General features: G+C 34.2%; 1 protein-coding gene across 2 annotated transcripts in view; it reads right to left on the bottom strand.

Moving 5' to 3' along the window:
• LRBA (LPS responsive beige-like anchor protein) overlaps positions 1–19,177 on the bottom strand; it is a 740,236-nt gene that overhangs the window by 73,380 nt on the left and 647,679 nt on the right. For both annotated transcript variants that reach the window (XM_037024623.2, XM_017650128.3), the window contains one exon: positions 12,368–12,535. In XM_037024623.2, coding sequence (XP_036880518.2) covers positions 12,368–12,535 — 168 coding nt within the window. The remainder of the gene's footprint in view (positions 1–12,367; positions 12,536–19,177) is intronic.

Below are 19,177 nucleotides of genomic sequence, written 5' to 3'. Positions count from 1 at the left end.
GGCAGAAGAACCTTGTTCAAACCAAAATCCCTCAAACACCAGAAAGAGAGCTCGGTGAGAATCAAATCACCATTCTTCCTGAAAAAGAATTCAAACTAACTCATAAGCATGCTAATGGAGATACAGAAAAATATTCAAGAGCTAAGGGATGAATTCAGGAGGGAGATCATGGAAATGAAACAAACAATGGAGGGATTTAAAAGCAGATTAGATGAGGTAGAGGAGGCAGTGAATGGAATAGAAATCATAGAATAGGAATACAGAGAAGCTGAGGCAGAGAGAGATAAAAGGATCTCTGGGAATGAAAGAATATTAAGAGAACTGTGTGACCAATTTACATGGAACAATATTCACATTATAAGGGTACCAGAAGAAGAGAGAGAAAAAGGGATAGAAAGTGTCTCTGAAGAAGTAATTGCTGAAAACTTCCCCCAATCTGGGGAATAAAATAGTTTCTCAGGCCAGAGGGGTGCACAGATCTCCCAACACAAGGGACACAAGGAGGACAACACCAAGACATATAATAATTAAAAAGGCAAAGATCAAGGACAACGACAGAGTTTTAAAAGCAGCCAGAGAGAGGAAAAGATCACCTACAAAGGAAAATCCATCAAGCTATCAGACTTCTCAGCAGAAACCTTACAGGGCAGGAGGGAATGGCACGATATATTCAATGCAATGAAACAGGAGGGCCTCCAACCAAGAATACTCTACCCAAAAAGACTAACATTTAAATTTGAAGGAGGGATTAGACAATTCCAAGATAATCAAAAGTTAAAGGAATTTACCTCCCACAAAAAATCTCTACATTGTATTTTGGAGGGACTGAGATAGATGGAAGTGTTCCTAAGGTTAAACAGCTGTCACCAGAGGTAATAAAAAGGGATGTACAATGAGTAGAGAATATGATACCTAATATATAAAGAATGGAGAAGGAAGAAAAGAAGGGGGAAAAAAAGGAATCTTTAGATTGTGTTTGTAATAGCTTATTAAGTGAGTTAAGTTAGACTCTAGATAGTAAGGAAGTTAACCCCGAACCTTTGGTAACCACCAATCTAAAGCCTACAATGGCAATAAGTACATACCTATCTATAATCACCTTAAATGTAAATGGTCTTAATGCACCAATCAAAAGACACAGAGTCACTGAATGGATTAAAAAACAAGACCCAACCCCATGCTGCCTACAAGAGACTCACTTCAAACCCAAAGACATACACAGACTAAAAGTGAAGGGATGGAAAAAGACATTTCATGCAACTAATAGGGAGAAAAAAGCAGGTGTTGCAGTACTTGTATCAGACAAAATAGACGTTAAAACAAAGAAAGTAACAAGAAACAAAGGACATTACATAATGATAAAGGGGTCAATCCAACAAGAGGATATAACAATTATAAATACCTATGCACCCAACACAGGAGCACCTACATATGTGAAACAACTACTAACAGAATTAAAAGGGGAAATAGAATACAATGTATTCACTCTAGGAGACTTTAACATTCCATTCACTCCAAAGGACAGATCAACCAGACAGACAATAAGTAAGGACACAGAGGCACTGAACAACACATTAGAACAGATGAACCTAACAGACATCTACAGAACTCTCCACCCAAAAGTAGCAGGATACACATTCTTCTCAAGTGCACATGGAACATTTTCAAGAATAGATGATATACTAGGCCACAAAAAGAGCCTCAGTAAATTAAAAAAGATTGAACTTTTTCCAACCAGCTTCTCAGACCACAAAGCTATGAAACTAGAAATAAATTGCACAAAGAAAATGAAAAAGCCCACAAACACATGGAGGCTTAATAACATGCTCCTAAATAATCAATGGATCAATGACCAAATAAAAACAGATCAAGCAATACATGGAGACAAATGACAACAATAATTCAACACCGCAAAAATCTGTGGGATGCAGCAAAGGCTGTGTTAAGAGGGAAGTATATTGCAATACAGGCCTATCTCAGGAAAGAAGAACAATCCCATATGAACAATCTAAACTCATAATTAATGAAATTAGAAAAAGAACAAAGGAGACCCAAAGTCAGTAGGAGGGACATAATAAAGATTAGAGCATAAATAAATACAATTGAGAAGAATAAAACAATAGAAAGAATCAATGAAATCAAAACCTGGTTCTTCAAGAAAATAAACAGAATAGATAAACCCTGAGCCAGACTTATCAAGAAAAAAAGAGAATCTATACACATAAACAGAATCAGAGATGAGAAAGGAAAAATCACTAGGACACAACAAAAATACAAAGAATTATTAGAGAACACGATGAAAAATTATATGCTGAAAACCTGGATAACCTAGAAGAAACGGGCAACTTTCTAGAAAAATACAACCTTCCAAGGCTGACCCAGAAAGAAACAGAAAATCTGTACACACCAATTACCAGCAACAAAATTGAATTGGTAATCAATAAACTACCTAAGAACAAAACTCCTGGACCAGATGGCTTCACTGCTGAATTTTATCAAACATTTAGAGAAGACCAAATACCCATCCTCCTTAAAGTTTTCCAAAAAGTAGAAGAGGAGGGAATACTTCCAAACTCATTCTGCAAGGCCAGCATCACTCTAATACCAAAAGCAGGCAAAGATACCACAAAAAAAGAAAATTACAGACCAATATCCCTGATGAACTGAGATGCAAAAATACTCAACAAAATATTAACAAACCGAATTAAAAAAATACAGCAAAAAAATCATCAACCATGATCAAGTAGGATTTATTCCAGGGATGTAAGAATGGTACAATATTACAAAGGCCTTCAACATCATCCACCACATCAACAAAAAGAAAACCCACATGATCATCTCCATAGATGCTGAAAAAGCATTCGACAGGATTCAAATTCCATTCATGATAAAAACTGTCAACAAAATGGGTATAGAGGGCAAGTATCTCATCATAATAAAGGCCATATATGACAAACCCACAGCCAACATCATACTTAACAGTGAGAAGCTGAAGGCCTTTCCTTTTGGGATCAAGACAAGGATACCCACTCTCTCCATTTTTATTCAATATAGTTCTGAAGGTCCTTACCACGGCAATCAGACAACACAAAGAAATACAAGGCATCCAGATTAGTGTGGAAGTTAACCTGTCACTGTTTGCAGATGACATGATATTGTAGATAAAAAACCCTAAAGAATCCACTCCAAAATTACTAGATCTAATATCTGAATTCAGGAAAGCTTCAGGATACAAAATTAATGCACAGAAATCTGTTGCATTCCTACACCCTAATGATGAACTAGCAGAAAGATAAATCAGGAAATCAATTCCATTTACAATTGCATCAAAAAGAATAAAATACCTAGGAATAAGCCTAACCAAGGAATCGAAGGACCTATACACTGAAAACTACAAGACACTCATGAGAGAAATTAAAGAAGATACTAACAAATGGAAACACATCCTGTGTTCATGGATAGGAAGAATTAATATTGTCAAAATGGCCATCCTGCCTAAAGCAATCTAAAGATTCAATGCAATCCCTATCAAAATACCAACAGCATTCTTCAATGAACTAGAGCAAATAATTCTAAATTTCATGGAACCACCTAAGACCCCAAATAGCCAAAGTAATCCTGAGAAGGAAGAATAAAGCTGGGGGGATTATGCTCCCCAACTTCAAGCTCTACTACAAAGACACAGTAATTAAGACAATTTGGTACTGGCACAAGAACAGACCTATAGACCAATGGAACAGACTAGAGAGTCCAGATATTAACCCAAACATATATGGGCAATTAATATACGATAAAGGAGCCATGGATATACAATGGGGAAATGAAAGCCTCTTCACCTGTTGGTGTTGGCAAAACTGGACAGCTACATGTAAGAGAATGAAACTGGATCATTGCCTAACTCCATACACAAAAGTAAATTTGAAATGGATCAAAGACCTGAATGTAAGCCATGAAACCATAAAACTCTTACAAAAAAAAAACATAGGCAAAAATCTCTTGGAAATAAACGTGAGCAACTTCTTCATGAACATATCTTCCTGGGCAAGGTAAACAAAAGCAAAAATGAACAAGTGGGACTATATCAAGCTGAAAAGCTTCTGTACAGCAAAGGACACCATGAATAGAACAAAAAGGTATCCTACAGTATGGGAGAATATATTCATAAATGACATATCCGATAAAGGGTTGACATCCAAAATATATAAAGAGCTCATGCACCTCAACAAACATAAAGCAAATAATCCATTTAAAAAATGGGCAGAGGATATGAAGAGACAGTTCTCCAAAGAAGAAATTCAGATGGCCAACAGACACATGAAAAGATGCTCCACATCACTAGTCATCAGAGAAATGCAAATTAAAACCACAATGAGATATCACCTCACACAAGTAAGGATAGCTACCACCCAAAAGACAATCAACAACAAATATTGGCGAGGTTGTGGAGAAAGGGGAACCCTCCTACATTGCTGGTGGGAATGTAAATTAGTTCAACCATTGTGGAAAGCAGTATGGAGGTTCCTCAAAAAACAAAAAACAGAAATACCATTTGACCCAGGAATTCCATTCCTAGGAATTTACCCTAAGAATATAGGATCCCAGATTCAAAGAGACATAGGCACCCCTTTGTTTATTGTAACACTATTTACAATGGCCAAGAAATGGAAGCAACCCAAGTGTCCATCAGTAGATGAATGGATAAAGAAGATGTGGTACATATACACAATGGAATATTATTCTGCCATAAGAAGAACACAAATCCTACCATTTGCAACAACATGGATGGAACTAAAGGGTATTACACTCAGTAAAATAAGCCAAGTGGAGAAAGACAAGTACCAAATGATTTCACTTATCTGTGGAGCATAACAACAAAGCAAAGACTAAAGGAAGAAAACAGCAGCAGACTCACAGAACCCAAGAATGGACTAACAGTTACCAAAGAGAAAGGGACTGGGGAGAGTGGGTGGGAAGGGAGGGATAAGGGGATTAAGGGGCATTATGGTTAGCACACATAATATAGGGGCGGCACAGGGAAGGCTGTATAGCACAGAGAAGACAAGTAGTGACTGTATAGCATCTTACTATGCTGATGGACAGTGACTGTAATGGGGTATGTGTGGGGGAACTTGATAATGGGAGGAATCTAGTAACCACAATGTTGGTCATGTGATTGTATATCAATGGTACCTTAATGAAAGGAAAAAAACCTTATTTCTGACTTATTATAATTCCATCAGTGAACTATTTTATACTAAGGCCTAGAAACTGAGCCTCAATTTTTGAATATGGTAAATACCATTGATAGGTGAATTTTGGGTAAGTAAGGATATAGAGTTGCTCTGGAAATCATGCCTGTAAACATAATTATACTCTGAATAGAAGAGAAAAATTACTTACGGAAAATCCATGTTATATTTTTTAGGAAAGGGGAAAAATTATGTTATAAAATTAATATTCAATGCATTCTGTTTTTTGTAAAGTTGGATTTTAGAAGGTCTTTTCCTTAATAAAAGTATTTATTCTGACTGTGAATTCAATTATCCTAATTTTTCTCTTTTTTAAAATTTCTTTCCTTGGTTTTAAGGTTTTTTTGAAATCGTGTTTAAAAGCCTTTATAAGATTGCATAAAGAAAGAGAATTGAATGAACCCAGTCAAATTCAGTAGAATTAATAATCAGAAAATAATGACCTTTTATTTATTTGTACCTTGTCTGTAAAAGACTATATATCCTAATCACAAGAAAAAAAAATTCTGTAACTATGTATGGTGATGATGTTAGATTTATTATGGTGATCACTTTGCAATATATCCCAAATCAAATTATTATGCTATACACTTGAAGCTAATGTTATGTGTGGCAATAATCAGTGCTTTAAAATGTAAAAAGTAAAGGAAATATATATATAATACTAGGAAAATAGAGCAAATTAAAAAGTGGTAAGGGTATAGTAAAAGGAAAAAAAAATAGTACCACAGAGAAATAAGGAGTAAAGAGGTCTATCAGAATAATCAGCTAAAGAATAAATCCTTTAGTTGGAGGTCACAGATATTTGAAAAAATTAGTATATTTGCCTTAAAAATAATTCTGGTCTGTGATATATGCAAACGCAGGCATAGTTATATATTGATAACCCAGCTGTTTTCTAAAAATTAAAAACAACATAAAAGTTTAATGTGCTGCAGGCTGTTTTCTCTGATTACTCTTTCCCTTCTTATGGTTATTATTTCTATCGTTTAGTGCTTTTTTATAGAGAGATTATTTTTATGATCACTTACTTACTATGCCATATGTGTTAACTATTCACTCTAGAATAAAACTTTCTCAGGAGGAGCTTTTCCCACACAGGTGAATACATGAGTTGTATGTAGACACATATGACTACGTGGACATCTAAGTGTTCCTGATTAAACTAAGTATTCAACAGTGAACAGAAATAAGTAAAAGTATACCTACTGAGCAGAAAAGTCTAATTTAGTCTGCTTTTAATACCAGAGAGTTACAAATCTATACTGGATTTCAGAAATAACATTTTAATAGAAGTCAAGTGCATGCCAAAGTTTACTAATATTAGTTAAAGCATCATAGAGGAATGATTAGGGGAGGATTCTGAAAAAAAGATGTAATGAGGGTGAGAAGTCAGTAAAGAGATGGCAAATTTGTAAGCTTTATAACTGCCAGGAGGCCTCTGACAAGACTTGACTTGCAGGCTATCGAGGCCTGGAGTTACACGCATGTGGCTGGCCAGGCAGGGCTAGAGTGGTAAGAGATGCTTCCGTGGGGGTCCCATGTATAGCTTTATGCCAATCTCAAAGTTTGTGAGGAAACCATGCATATGAAGAGCAAGGCCGTCTGCGAGCATCCTCTCTGCAATTGTGTCCTCTTCCCAAGTCACTATGTACTTCTTTATCCATACTTATTTCCAACATAGCACTTATCAGTACTTATCAATAACTGAAATGAGTTTTTATGGCTTATTTCCTGTGTGCTCCATTAGAATGTGAACTCCATGAGGGAAGGGACTTTGACTTTCTTGCTCATCTCGGTATTTTTAGCACCTTGAACAAATGAATATTTGTTGAATAAATGAATGAGTAATGAAGGAAAGAATAAATTTTTCCAGTTTATCAGCCCCTTATTTATCCAAATCATCCCAGATCTATCATTTCCACAGCATCTCTTTAACAATTTGATCAATCACCCTTCCACCCTCTTTTATATATGCCACCATACTTCCATGGCAAAATTCCATCTCTTTCCATACACACGCACACAAACCATAAGCACCTATTAAGCAATGTGTTTTTCTGTAATCAATATTTCCATCATCAATAATTTTCCATGAATATTATCTCACCTTGGGTACAAATCATCATAAATCATTCATGCACATTTACTAATACTAGTCCCCAGGATAACCTTCTACTCTCTCCTCCCAGACAAGGCAGTATTGTTGCCTGCCACCTAGTGCTTATCTACCTGTGTCATTGATTTTGTTCCTTTCCCCTTCCCCAAGGAGATCTGTAGTCTGTTACATGCTTTCTTTCCTGTGTGTCACACACTTCCCTCTTTTTGGAGCTTTCCAATTAACACAGAAACATGGTCAGATATCTAAAACCCACACTTACAGTGACTGCTAATGGGTATGGGGTTTCTTTTTGTGGTGATCAAAATGTTCTGAAGTCAGATTGTGGGGATGCTTTTTAAATTCTGTAGATATACTAAAAACTACTGTTATTTCATACTTTGGGTGAACTGGATCATGTGTGATCTATATCTCAATGAAGAAAAATTCTCCCTTCAATTATTTCCTTTTTTCATTGTATTTACTTGTTCACTTCCCATTCACAGCACAGCCCGCAACCTTCTAAGATACTTGCTTGAAGATGCCCATGACTCAGGATAATCCAATGGGTTCTTCTTAATTCTTATCAATTCAATCTTCTTCCAGACAGGTTCTCTCACTCTCACCTTATCAGGAAGCTTATATAGTTTCTTCTGTGTAGATGTCCTTTGCTCTTGACGCTATCCAATGTTCTTATTCATCTTTCAATCTACAGCTCCAGCCTCTCATTTCCCAGAAAACATGCCTGGATTCCTGCAGTCTGGGTTTAGGGTCTATCATCTATGCTCGTGCATACATACAGTATACCAAACTCTATACTGAATTTATCACAGTATATTATAATTGTTTACTTATCCATATTTCTCCTCTAGACAATGAACTCTAGCTAATGAGGGCAAGGACTTGCCTTTCAATTCTGTAACCTTATTACATAATTTGGGTTAATAAAAGGCTGTTGAAAAAAATGAGTAAGTTAATGACCTATATTTGTTTTCTGTTCTCTTGACTTACTTTACAATGAACTCTGCATGTGTTCTCTAGGAAATGGTTTCTAATAACATCTCTAGTATTAACATTTATAATTCTTTCTATGATACAACCAGTAATTCATATTCTTTTTATAGCTGTGTGTCCTAACCCGTGGGTTGAAGAATGAACAACATAAGGGAAGGGACTAGCACTTGTACTTCTGATGAGATAGGTCCATGCCTGGCACTTGACATGCACTGCGCCTCATCTAATGCTTCATAGGGTGCACACTGTCTTACCACTTCTCCAGATGAGGAAACAGAGCCTCAGGAAGATTCAAGTCACACAAATAGTCGGCCTCATCTATGCTCGTGCATGCATACAGTATACCAAACTCTATACTGGGCCAGGAATCAAATCCACATATACTTATCTCTTGGTCCATTTGTTTATTCTACTGTATCACACTGCATTGTGCCACTATGATATGGAATGGTTATAATATAGGATTATATGTATTTTAATAACATTTAGAAAGCTTTGTGAATTAATCATGTATATTTATATGAATAGTGCTAAGCAACAAAATGATAAGACAGTAGTCCCCCCTTATCTGCAGTTTCAGTTATCCAAGGTCAGCTGGTTGGGAAGCAGATGATCCTCCTTCTGATATATAGTTAGAAGGTCAATAGCGCTTAAGGCTACATCCCAATGTCTAGATCACTCACCTCATTGCATCTCGTCATGCAGGCATTTTATCATCTCAGATCATCACAAAAAGAAGGGTGAGTACACACATTGAGATATTGTGAGAGAAAGAGACTATACTCACAAACTTTCATTACAGTATATTGTTATAATTGTTCTATTTTATTATTAGTTATTGTTGATGACTTATTGTGCCTAATTTATAATTTAAACTTTATCATAGGTATGTATGTATAGGAAAAAAAAAAAGAGTAATATATGGTTTGGTACCACCTGCGGTTTCAGGCATCTACTGAGGGTCCTGGATTGTACCTCCACAGATGAGGGGGGACTACTGTATTCTCCTTTCAAGAACAGCAAATACCTACCATACTCAGAATGTAATAGGCCATGTTTTCTGAATGAATGTTGAATCTAACATATAATAGATATGTTTATAAATACATATGATAAAAATAAATTAGGATGTAATGAGTGGAAACTCCCTAGTAAAATTTGCTAATAATTAACTACTTGGAGTTGTGGGGAAGAAAAGTAGCCAAAGAAACTTAAAGTAAAAGTTCTAAATCATCTTTAGCAAATGCTGATCATGAAAAATAAACACTAAAAAGTTATTTGTCATGGAGGTTCCTCAAAAAGTTAAATGTAGAATTACCATATAATCTAGCAATTCTACTTTTGGGTTTATATCCAAAAGAATTGAAAGCAAGAACTTAAGCAGATACTCACATAGTGATGCTCATGGTGGCTCTATTCATGATAGCCAAAGGTGGAAACAACCAAAAATGTCCATGGACAGATGAATGGATAAACAAAATGTGGTATATAAATACAATGGAATATTATTCATCCTTAAAAAGGAAGGAAATTCTGGCACATACTACAACATGGATGAACCTTAGAGACATGTTAAATAAATCAATCAGGCACAAAAGGACACATTTTATGTGATTCCACTACCATGAGGTACCTGAGTAGTCAAATGTCTAGAGACAGAAAGTAGAATGGTAGTTCCCAAAGGCTGAGGACAGAGGGGAATAAGGAATGACTGTTTAATGCATAGAGTTTCATTTTGGGAAGATGAAAAACTTCTGGAGATGGAGAGTAGTAATGGCTGCATAACAATGTGAAGTACTTAATGCTACTGAATTATACACTGAAAAATGGTTAAAATATAGATTTTATGTTATATTTACCACAATAAAAAACATTATTAAAGTCATCAATAAGTGAAAGTGAAAGATATGATTTAGCTTACACATATATTTTAACTGCATGTCTAATGTCTGAATGGAATATGCCCAATTTCATATATTCTACCAATTTAATAAAGACATATTGTTTGACCACATGTGCTGAACTTGGATTCAGAAAATATGGTAACCAAAGATATATAATATTTTCCAATACAGTAGCCACTAACCATATATGGCTATTTAAATTTGAATTAACTAAAATTGAACATTCAGTTTCTCAGTCACACTAGCCACATTTCAAATGCACAATAGTCACATGTGACTGACTAGTGGCTACCTTACTGGACAGTGTAAACATAATGAACATTTCTATCACTGCAGAAAATTCTATTGGACAGGGCTCTTTTAGATTCTGTTGTAAATAGTATATGATAAACTCCTTTGGTAAATCATTGGTGTGTGCAAGAAAGAGAGGTGATCAATCCAGAACACAAAGAACCAATGACACCGAGTGCTCTGTAGAGGAAACAACCGGCTGATTGAATGTTTCACTTTTTAACTAGCAATGTCACACAGATACAGGCTGAGAGGCATCCTTTATCAAGCAAATGCTGCATAAACTCTAACGACATGAAAGGTATAGTTTTATCTTCTTGAACACCATTAGACAAGTCTTTTTGAAAACACAAGACCCACATTGCGGGAACAGGGCTAACTGCATTTTTATAACAACTCTACAGAATATTATGGAATTTCAAATTTGAAACTACACAGATTATATAGCAACATAAAATAACATATGCTGTTATGTTAAATGAAACAGGAGATTATAAAATCAAACCTATACTGTGATTTCAGACATATGGCAGTTATGTAGATATGTGGATAATTACTAGAAGGGAACATGAAAAAACAAAAACAGGGGGTGTATTTGGTGAGGAACTGTGAACATTTATAGAACAAAGTAGCAGTGTTCAAATAGTATAAAAAAAATAAATGTTGTAAACAAAGTAGATGGGCCTAGGCTATTCCATTCTAACAGTGGAATTCTGCACTGTTTTGTAAGATCATCTGCATGTTTGTTCTAACCTCAGTTTCATATATGGAGCAGTCAGTTGTTGCTCTAATAAAAAAAAATGTCCCCTGGAAGGAACATTTTCAAGGAAGGGAAAAATTGGAAGAGTCTTTAAGAGTTTGTTTGATCCAGCTCTAAACTGAAAAATAACAGTTCAAAAACTGTGGAATTTTAGACAAATGCCCATGATACTTTGGTTTGTGTACTCTCCTTTATCTAGCACATAAACAAGGTGATGATATACATTGGCAAATATATTTAAGTGTACACTTATTATGTATACTCTCAACATAACCAGGTCATAAGTACACTTACAGAGGAATGCATCAAGTGCTGGTGAAAAATGACAAACCTTACTTATTACAAATAACGTTCCCTTTAAAATGATATGCAACTTTCCCTATGAATCAAAGTCCTGGTTTCTAAATATAGGTCTGTTCTCAACTGGCATGGATACTTAAGGTGGTATCTGTTCAATCCATAATCTTTGCCCATGATGTATGTTAGAGTTAGGAAGAGGCATATTAGATTAAAAATATTTTTTTTAAAGTGAGGCTATATACAGACTTTCTGGTGAATACTGTAACCTTTCAAAACTATGTTCTGAGTGTTCTACCTAAGAAAATAAATGACACATATTAAATAAGTCTCAGTAATATCTACCAGCAAGTTTGTTGATGTCGGAAAGTTTTAGACTGCATTCCTACTATTAACTTCTATATGGTCATGTGTGCACTTATTTATTTTATCACACTTATATTTATGCTTACAATCATTTCTTTAATGAATTGCTATTTTCTTAATACTGTAAATTAGTAAATAGCCTTCAAAGTTATAAAAATTTTATGATTATTGATCCCTTAGTGGGTTCAAACTGAAAAAGCTCTCATTTTATACTGAGTCAAACATTTTACTGGAGGGAAGTCCTGGGTTCAAGTCCCAGCAAGGTCATTAACTGGAAAGTTATTACTTAAGTCACTTAAGTCACTTCACCCATAAATGAAAGTATGGGGAAGAAGTACATAGTATCTTCAAATCTAAAGATACCTGTTAGTTCAGTGTGATAACTTACCTCTCTCAATAGAGGATCAGCTATTGAATTCAGATTGACAGCTCCTTCGTAGGTCAGATAATAGAACACATTGAGAGACCGAACAGCCTCTGGTCCTTGCTGTTTATAGCCAAAAATGAGATCAATCCACTGATGAAGCTGACAGGAAACAAATTCACTCTCCAGGGCCTAGAAAAAAGATGTGGATCATATTATTATGCTGAATTCTATTTTTAAAATATACAGAGAAATTTAGGATAAGCAGTAAAACTTAACACCAAATTTACTGTGAACAGACTTTTTTCTGATGTCTTATTTTCCACCAGAATCTGTTCTCTTTGTTTCTAAAGACTTCCAGCACTCATCTTGCTGAGCTGTACTAGACTGCTTCCATCTCAGGATTACTGTACTGAACTGTAAGCACTGTGTGGCCCAGGACTGAGTCTGTCTTGGTCCCATTTGTGACTCAGGGCCTGACAAGTACTCAATTTATGCTTGAATGTCATGCAATGAAAGAAAGAATGTCAGACAGTGTAAAGGCTACTTTGGGGCAGCAAATAAGGAAACATTAAACATTTCCTATCTGCTTGAAATATTATTTTTCCAGATACAAACATTTTGTTGTCTGCTGCAACTGTAACCAAATTATTTAGGTATTTCAACTGAATTTTTATGCCAACAAACGAGATCTAAGAGGAACACTTATAATTACTAAATTATTATTCTAAGTATTAATATCAAGCCAGACTAAATATTTGATGCTATCAACATAATAGTATCCAATAAATAATAAATGAACATAATCAAGTATCCAGTGGAAATGCTGGGCACAAGATCCACTTCTAATTAATTATATTCCCAGCTACCACCACTGTATCTACAATGAAATAGGTACCAATAAATGTTGAACTGAATAAAGTTGGAAATATTAAAGAGTTTCAAAACCAGAAACTTACTTTTTAGGAAAGTATTCATATTTATATTATTTAATACTGTTCAAAATTACTCCAACATAGAAGTTTAACATTATAGACTAGTTGACCCATAGAGAATGCTATTCCAATCCCAGAGCTCTCAAACTCAAAGCTCTGAATGCTAAAGTATCATCAGTTATATCAGATAATGTATCTCATTGAGATTCTTATTTTTTGAGTAATAAATATATGGCTGGGACGTATTTTTGATGCGGCTTGCAGCTATGTTATCAATATTATAAAAAGAAATCTGTTGGTTTTAAAATAAAAGCGACTGACTTCTATAGCAAGCAACCAATAAGCTATAAGCCATCTCACTGCATAAGACATTCCTCAAAGTTCACAGGTGTACACTTGTGTAAATACATGCTTTACAGAAATGAGTGCCTATGAATAAGAACAACGTTTATGGCTGAATTCAAATAAGCTGTTTCTTTTAACTAATAATATTTCACATGGCTTCACAAATATGTCACATACTACAAAACGTGAAAAATAATTCTGTAAATAAAACTCTAGGTAATTCTCATATGCAAAGTATACTTGAATTGAAATGTGCCTAAAAACATTTAACTTGTTTCAATTGTGACAGTCACTATTTTAGGCATCTCTTACAAAACTTGTTATATTTACAAATTTAGTCAACACCTAAGAGAGCACAGAAGTACTTCATACTTTATTTGAAATACAAAGAGAAGGGTTTGTAATAACTTTAAGTGAATTTATGGTTTAAGTTACATGGATTTAAAATTAATCCCCCAATCTAGGAACTATTAATGCAAGTTGCACACAAAAATGATACGTTTTTTCCACTAATTTAAGCCTTGGGTAGGGATAGGAAGAGTGGAGGACATGTTTTAAGTGACACATAAAAACAGCAATTGTGTTAATTTGTGTGCAGTGCACTCTACACAAAAGCCCTAAATATGTTCAAATTAGAGCAAGCTGCTTGATTGTCACTGCAGTCTCATGTCACATTAATGCATGACAAACATTAAACCATACACTTAAATGGCAATTTATATCATTTAAATGTTTACTGCCAGACTAGATCATCACTCATTTAAATGTGACTTTCTGACAGCTAATTTCAGTTAATTTTCTCCAATTCACTTAATTAGAACTTTCAATCAGGGAAGGACCTATACGTATCTTCCAGCTTACATCCTTTTTAGTTGTTGTTCAAAATCTGAGTTAATAAACCGCTGAAAAGCTCTACTGTAACAGATTAGCATGTAATATCTCTGAGCCTAGAAAAGAAGTAGACCAAATGAAGAAACCTCACAGTATGAACTCTCAGAAGGAACCTACACTTATTTATGTAAATAATACTCTCGCCAGTAGTTTAAATAAAAAACGTTTCGTTTATACACACACTATTGAAACGATAAAAAACCGTGCATCCAAGCTAATTAAAAATTAATGATTTCAAAATTGTTTAATAAGATAAAACAGTCAGGAGTCTCCTGAGTGTCTGTGGCCTTGTGATTTGAGACTATAAAATTCTGGAAGGCTCAGCAAATGACAAAGTACAAGTGAATTTTTTCAATATTAAAGCTCTAAAAACTAGGCCAATTTTATTTTATGTGTCATCAAACAAAGAATTGTGTTTTCCGAATGTTGATTACTTCTTTACACACATTCAAAATGGTGAGACTGGTCACATTTAAATGCTCAAACCTTTACATCTTGACACACCAGAATGTTAAGCAAAAATGTGGAAATGCAAGGCACTGTAAGCACACATTAGACTGCAGTGCAACGCCATGCAGAGATGTCCACGGTGCCATCCGGGCTTCAGGCCTCTCTTACACTGTCACACTGTCATACTGGCCAGTCCTTAAGGGATTGACCACTAATTCATGGGATTTCTGGCAAAAATCTCTTCCAGAATTTGACAAACATGCTACTTTCATGAATAAACTTAAAATACATTTTTAAAAACTAAAAATCTCACTAGTGGTCTGAAAGCATTTCTTGCAATATACCAAAGCTTTCAAAAGGACTCAAAAGAGGAACTGCTGTGGATATAAAAGAATTCTAAGAAGTTTTAAAATTACATCAGTACAAAGTCAGCACCTCAACATCCTTTGGTTATCAGTGAATGACAAGTGCCTAACCAAAGAGTGCAATAATAAAAAAATGCACTTACTAAAGACCTGAGGGAAAACGTAAAGACACACAGGAGGAAATTATTGAGGGAAAAATATACAAATAATTCAAAACAGAATACCCTGGGATTACATTTTATAACTTCTATTTTTGAGATTCAAAAACATAAATCATAAAACTTATATTAACAATTCTTCAAATCCCTTTTTATATGTTAAGATTAAAATTACTCTATATAAAATACTTATTTATATTCATATTTTTAGTCATACACACACAAAAAAACACGGCAGAGGAATGCTAAGCATTTGAGATTTCTCAAAGCCTTTAGGACAGACAGTCCTCATTAAGACTGGAGTTAAATACGGTTTGCAGCTAGGGGACAGTAACCTTCTTCCCAGGCTGCTCTCAAACCCAACCAATCAATTGTTAGTACTCCCCTAGCAGGCTGGATACATCATTTACATCCAATGTGTGCTCTGAGTAAAATTTGTAAAAAAGAAAATCCACTAAAATGTCCAATACAATACAATAATACTCAACTCATATGAGTTATTATAAAATAAATCAGTGACTAATGTCCAATTGTTAAGGATCAAATAAGACTATGAAAAGACTATCATATGAAGTCTCACACAAATTGTCAATCCAATCCAGGGGGACCCATATTAGTCTTGACAAAGTGTCTTGGGGCTGATATCTGTTTTTTTAATGAGCTCTATTAAGCAGAGCTGAAAACACTTGAGATATGCTAAAAAGTATAGTATACAGATGTCAAATACAAACACTTATTAGGAACTTTCATTTGGTGTACATGCAGAACATCAACAAATTAAAGCTTTAATATTAGAAAGGTAATAGTAAATTATTCATAAATAACTCATTTATGTAACCCTATGTCAGAAATAATTATAACATATATGACTATGTGTCTAACAATAAATCTCATTGAAAGAATGTAATCTATGTTTCCCTGAAACTAACCCATTAAGGAAATGAATTATTTATCAATAAAAAATGTTATATAAAATTATTCTTCTTTCCTATAGTGCAGTCAAAAATAATATAACATATGTAGAAATAGGTTCCTTTTTCCAAGAAATTCTAAGCTCTTTGAGAATAAAATTCTAAAATAAGAGGAGGCATTAATCATGTGTTTAATCTATGAAAGCTTTAGAGATACTCTAGCAATTTTCTTTTATTCTCAAACAATCAAATTTTCTCTCATGTAAAAATTATGTAAAATCAAGAAAACCAATTTCAATTGACAAAAGAAATTATTACATAATTGTTTACCTCAAGACCAGGAGACCTTATTGTATGTTATTTGTGTTTCTCAAACTAAATCCCAGATTAATGCTAACATTTATTTGTACTTTTGCTAAATAGTCTCATATCATGACATTTTTTAAGAAGCAAATAAAAGCTACATATATCTACAGTAAAAATGATTTTTATAAGCAATCAGATACAGAGATCAAATAGTATTAACAAAGTTTTTAATTTAGAAATATTTAACCAGAAGGAAATAGTTCTGTGCAGCCTAGCTACACATTTCTGCACGCCTGTACTACTACTTCCATTGTCAGGCTCATAGAAGGCCCAATTCCGTTCTGGGATACAAAATGCCAAAGCTGTAAGTTGCAAGTAGGAACATAAAAGTCATTGATTAATGCTCTTGACTTGATAAGCACTTAATTGTAAGATGTGTCTAATCACATTTTTAATGGAAGAATAAAAATTAGTTTTGTAAATTTTTAATTGTACTTATAATTAAGAGTCTTAATTCACTTGAGTGTGTATAGTAGTATAGATAGTAATGCTTTAAAGGAGCTTATGTTTGGATTGGCAAGAATGTAACATACAATATTATGAACTGGGAATTTTGAGCATTTTTCATTTTAAAATGAAAATTTTATTCAGCTTTCTTCCTGCACACACACACACACGCACACATACACACAAAGATTTTAAAATGAACTGGTCTGTTATGTTTGCATGTGCTGGATTTCAAACACTAGGGGTAATGTTTCCTTAACATTGATATATGACCTTTGTAATTTACATTGAAGAAAGCTGTTTTTTTCAGCCTAATTAGAACTGTTTCAAATTTTCCTGCTAAATATATGATATAAAGTCCTTTCAACTTTTTTATTCTAGAGTTTCTTTCCATGTCAACTTTGTTCCAATCAAAATATGCTTTGAATTAAATGATTTTGATTGAATATGTGGATCACATTTCACTTCTAAGATTTAAAGTCCAAAAAGGAAAAGTTTAGCCTGTTCAAACAAAGCAAGAGCAGCCACTTTGCGGAAAGCTATTCACATTTAAGAAGACTGACAAATTGTTTGTGTGCACCATTAGGTCTAGTTTCTGCAATAGTTGCCAGATTTCCTGTCCCCCTAATAAGATACATTAACTCCTTAAATGCTGGCTCTGAATTTGTGATGAATCCAAGTAACTTTAGCAAGTTTTTTATTTATCTCTAATTTCTTTCTCTGAGATAAACTGAAAGAACAGAAAATTTGCTGCTATGTTATATCAAAACATTCAAGAAATAAAGGTCACAGGAAAATCGTTTTTTTTCCATATTGGACAGATAGAAATTTAGAATGTAAATGTGCTTTCCAAATGGGATTTTCTTGAAGTGACACATCCACATTAATCCTCATTTTAAACAAAGCATTAACTAACCCATTTAAGGATTACATGTTCAGGTGAAATACACCGGTGAAAATATTGAAACCCTCGATGAACTATTATCTACTAACATGAGCTTAACTTTTTCCCATAATGATTACAAATACATCACAGTGGTTCAGAATTCAGATATTTACCTTAAAATAAACATATAACAAGAATGTGAAACAAATTTTATACTAGTTACAAAGAAAAGTTTAACTTTGGGGGCTTAAAAATATGTGTGAAGCTGTGCATAAAGAGCAACCAGTCGTGAATGGGAGAAGAATCAGAGGCGGGGAGGATCAAGGATTTAGAGAGAAAAGCTGTGGAATGCTGAGAATAAAAATTAAATCTAAAAATTAAAAAAAAAGAAATTTAGTCAACAACCTATTGACATACAGAATGAAAAGCAGATCGAGATATCACTAAGAAGAGTTCTGTGCTCATAAACTGCCCTTGAACCATGGGGCAGAAGAGAGATTTTGGAGCTGGCAGCACATTGTTCATTTCCATGTTTACATCATTGCTGGAGAAAAGCGTGAGTTAGTATCATATCTTGATATAACCATCAAGCACTTGTGCATCTTTTGGCAGGAGAATCATTCTGTCTACAATTGTTATTGTGTAGTTTTAAATGGACTAGTCAACCAGCTGTTATATATTTTACACACTGAAGGCCATGTTTCCTTTGAAATTCATAGTTTTAATCTCGACTGAAGTCTGTATTGCTGTGTGCCAAGATCAAAAGGATTAGGCAAACTTGTACAATTACCCTCCTTTCCAGAGAGATGATTTTTTTTCTAATGTTTAAAATAGTCCTATATGCTGACATTTTATCCAACTATTTTCTTTAGAGCTACAGAACATTAAAACATTTAATTAACATTTCAACCTTAGGTCACTCTTAATCTAAAATCTAGGAATTCATAATATACAGATATCTTAAACTAGTTGTGGTATAATACACATAGGAAGATGGAGCTTTTTAAAATATTCTACCTAGTAAGAATGGATAAGGAACAACTATAAAAGAATAGACATACACATCTATTTTATTATTTG

Source organism: Manis javanica, chromosome 3 (genome assembly GCF_040802235.1).
Source record: "Manis javanica isolate MJ-LG chromosome 3, MJ_LKY, whole genome shotgun sequence".
Lineage (NCBI taxonomy): Eukaryota > Metazoa > Chordata > Mammalia > Pholidota > Manidae > Manis > Manis javanica.
Note: the sequence above shows the minus strand (reverse complement) of the source record. Positions and strands in the feature narration are given on the sequence as shown.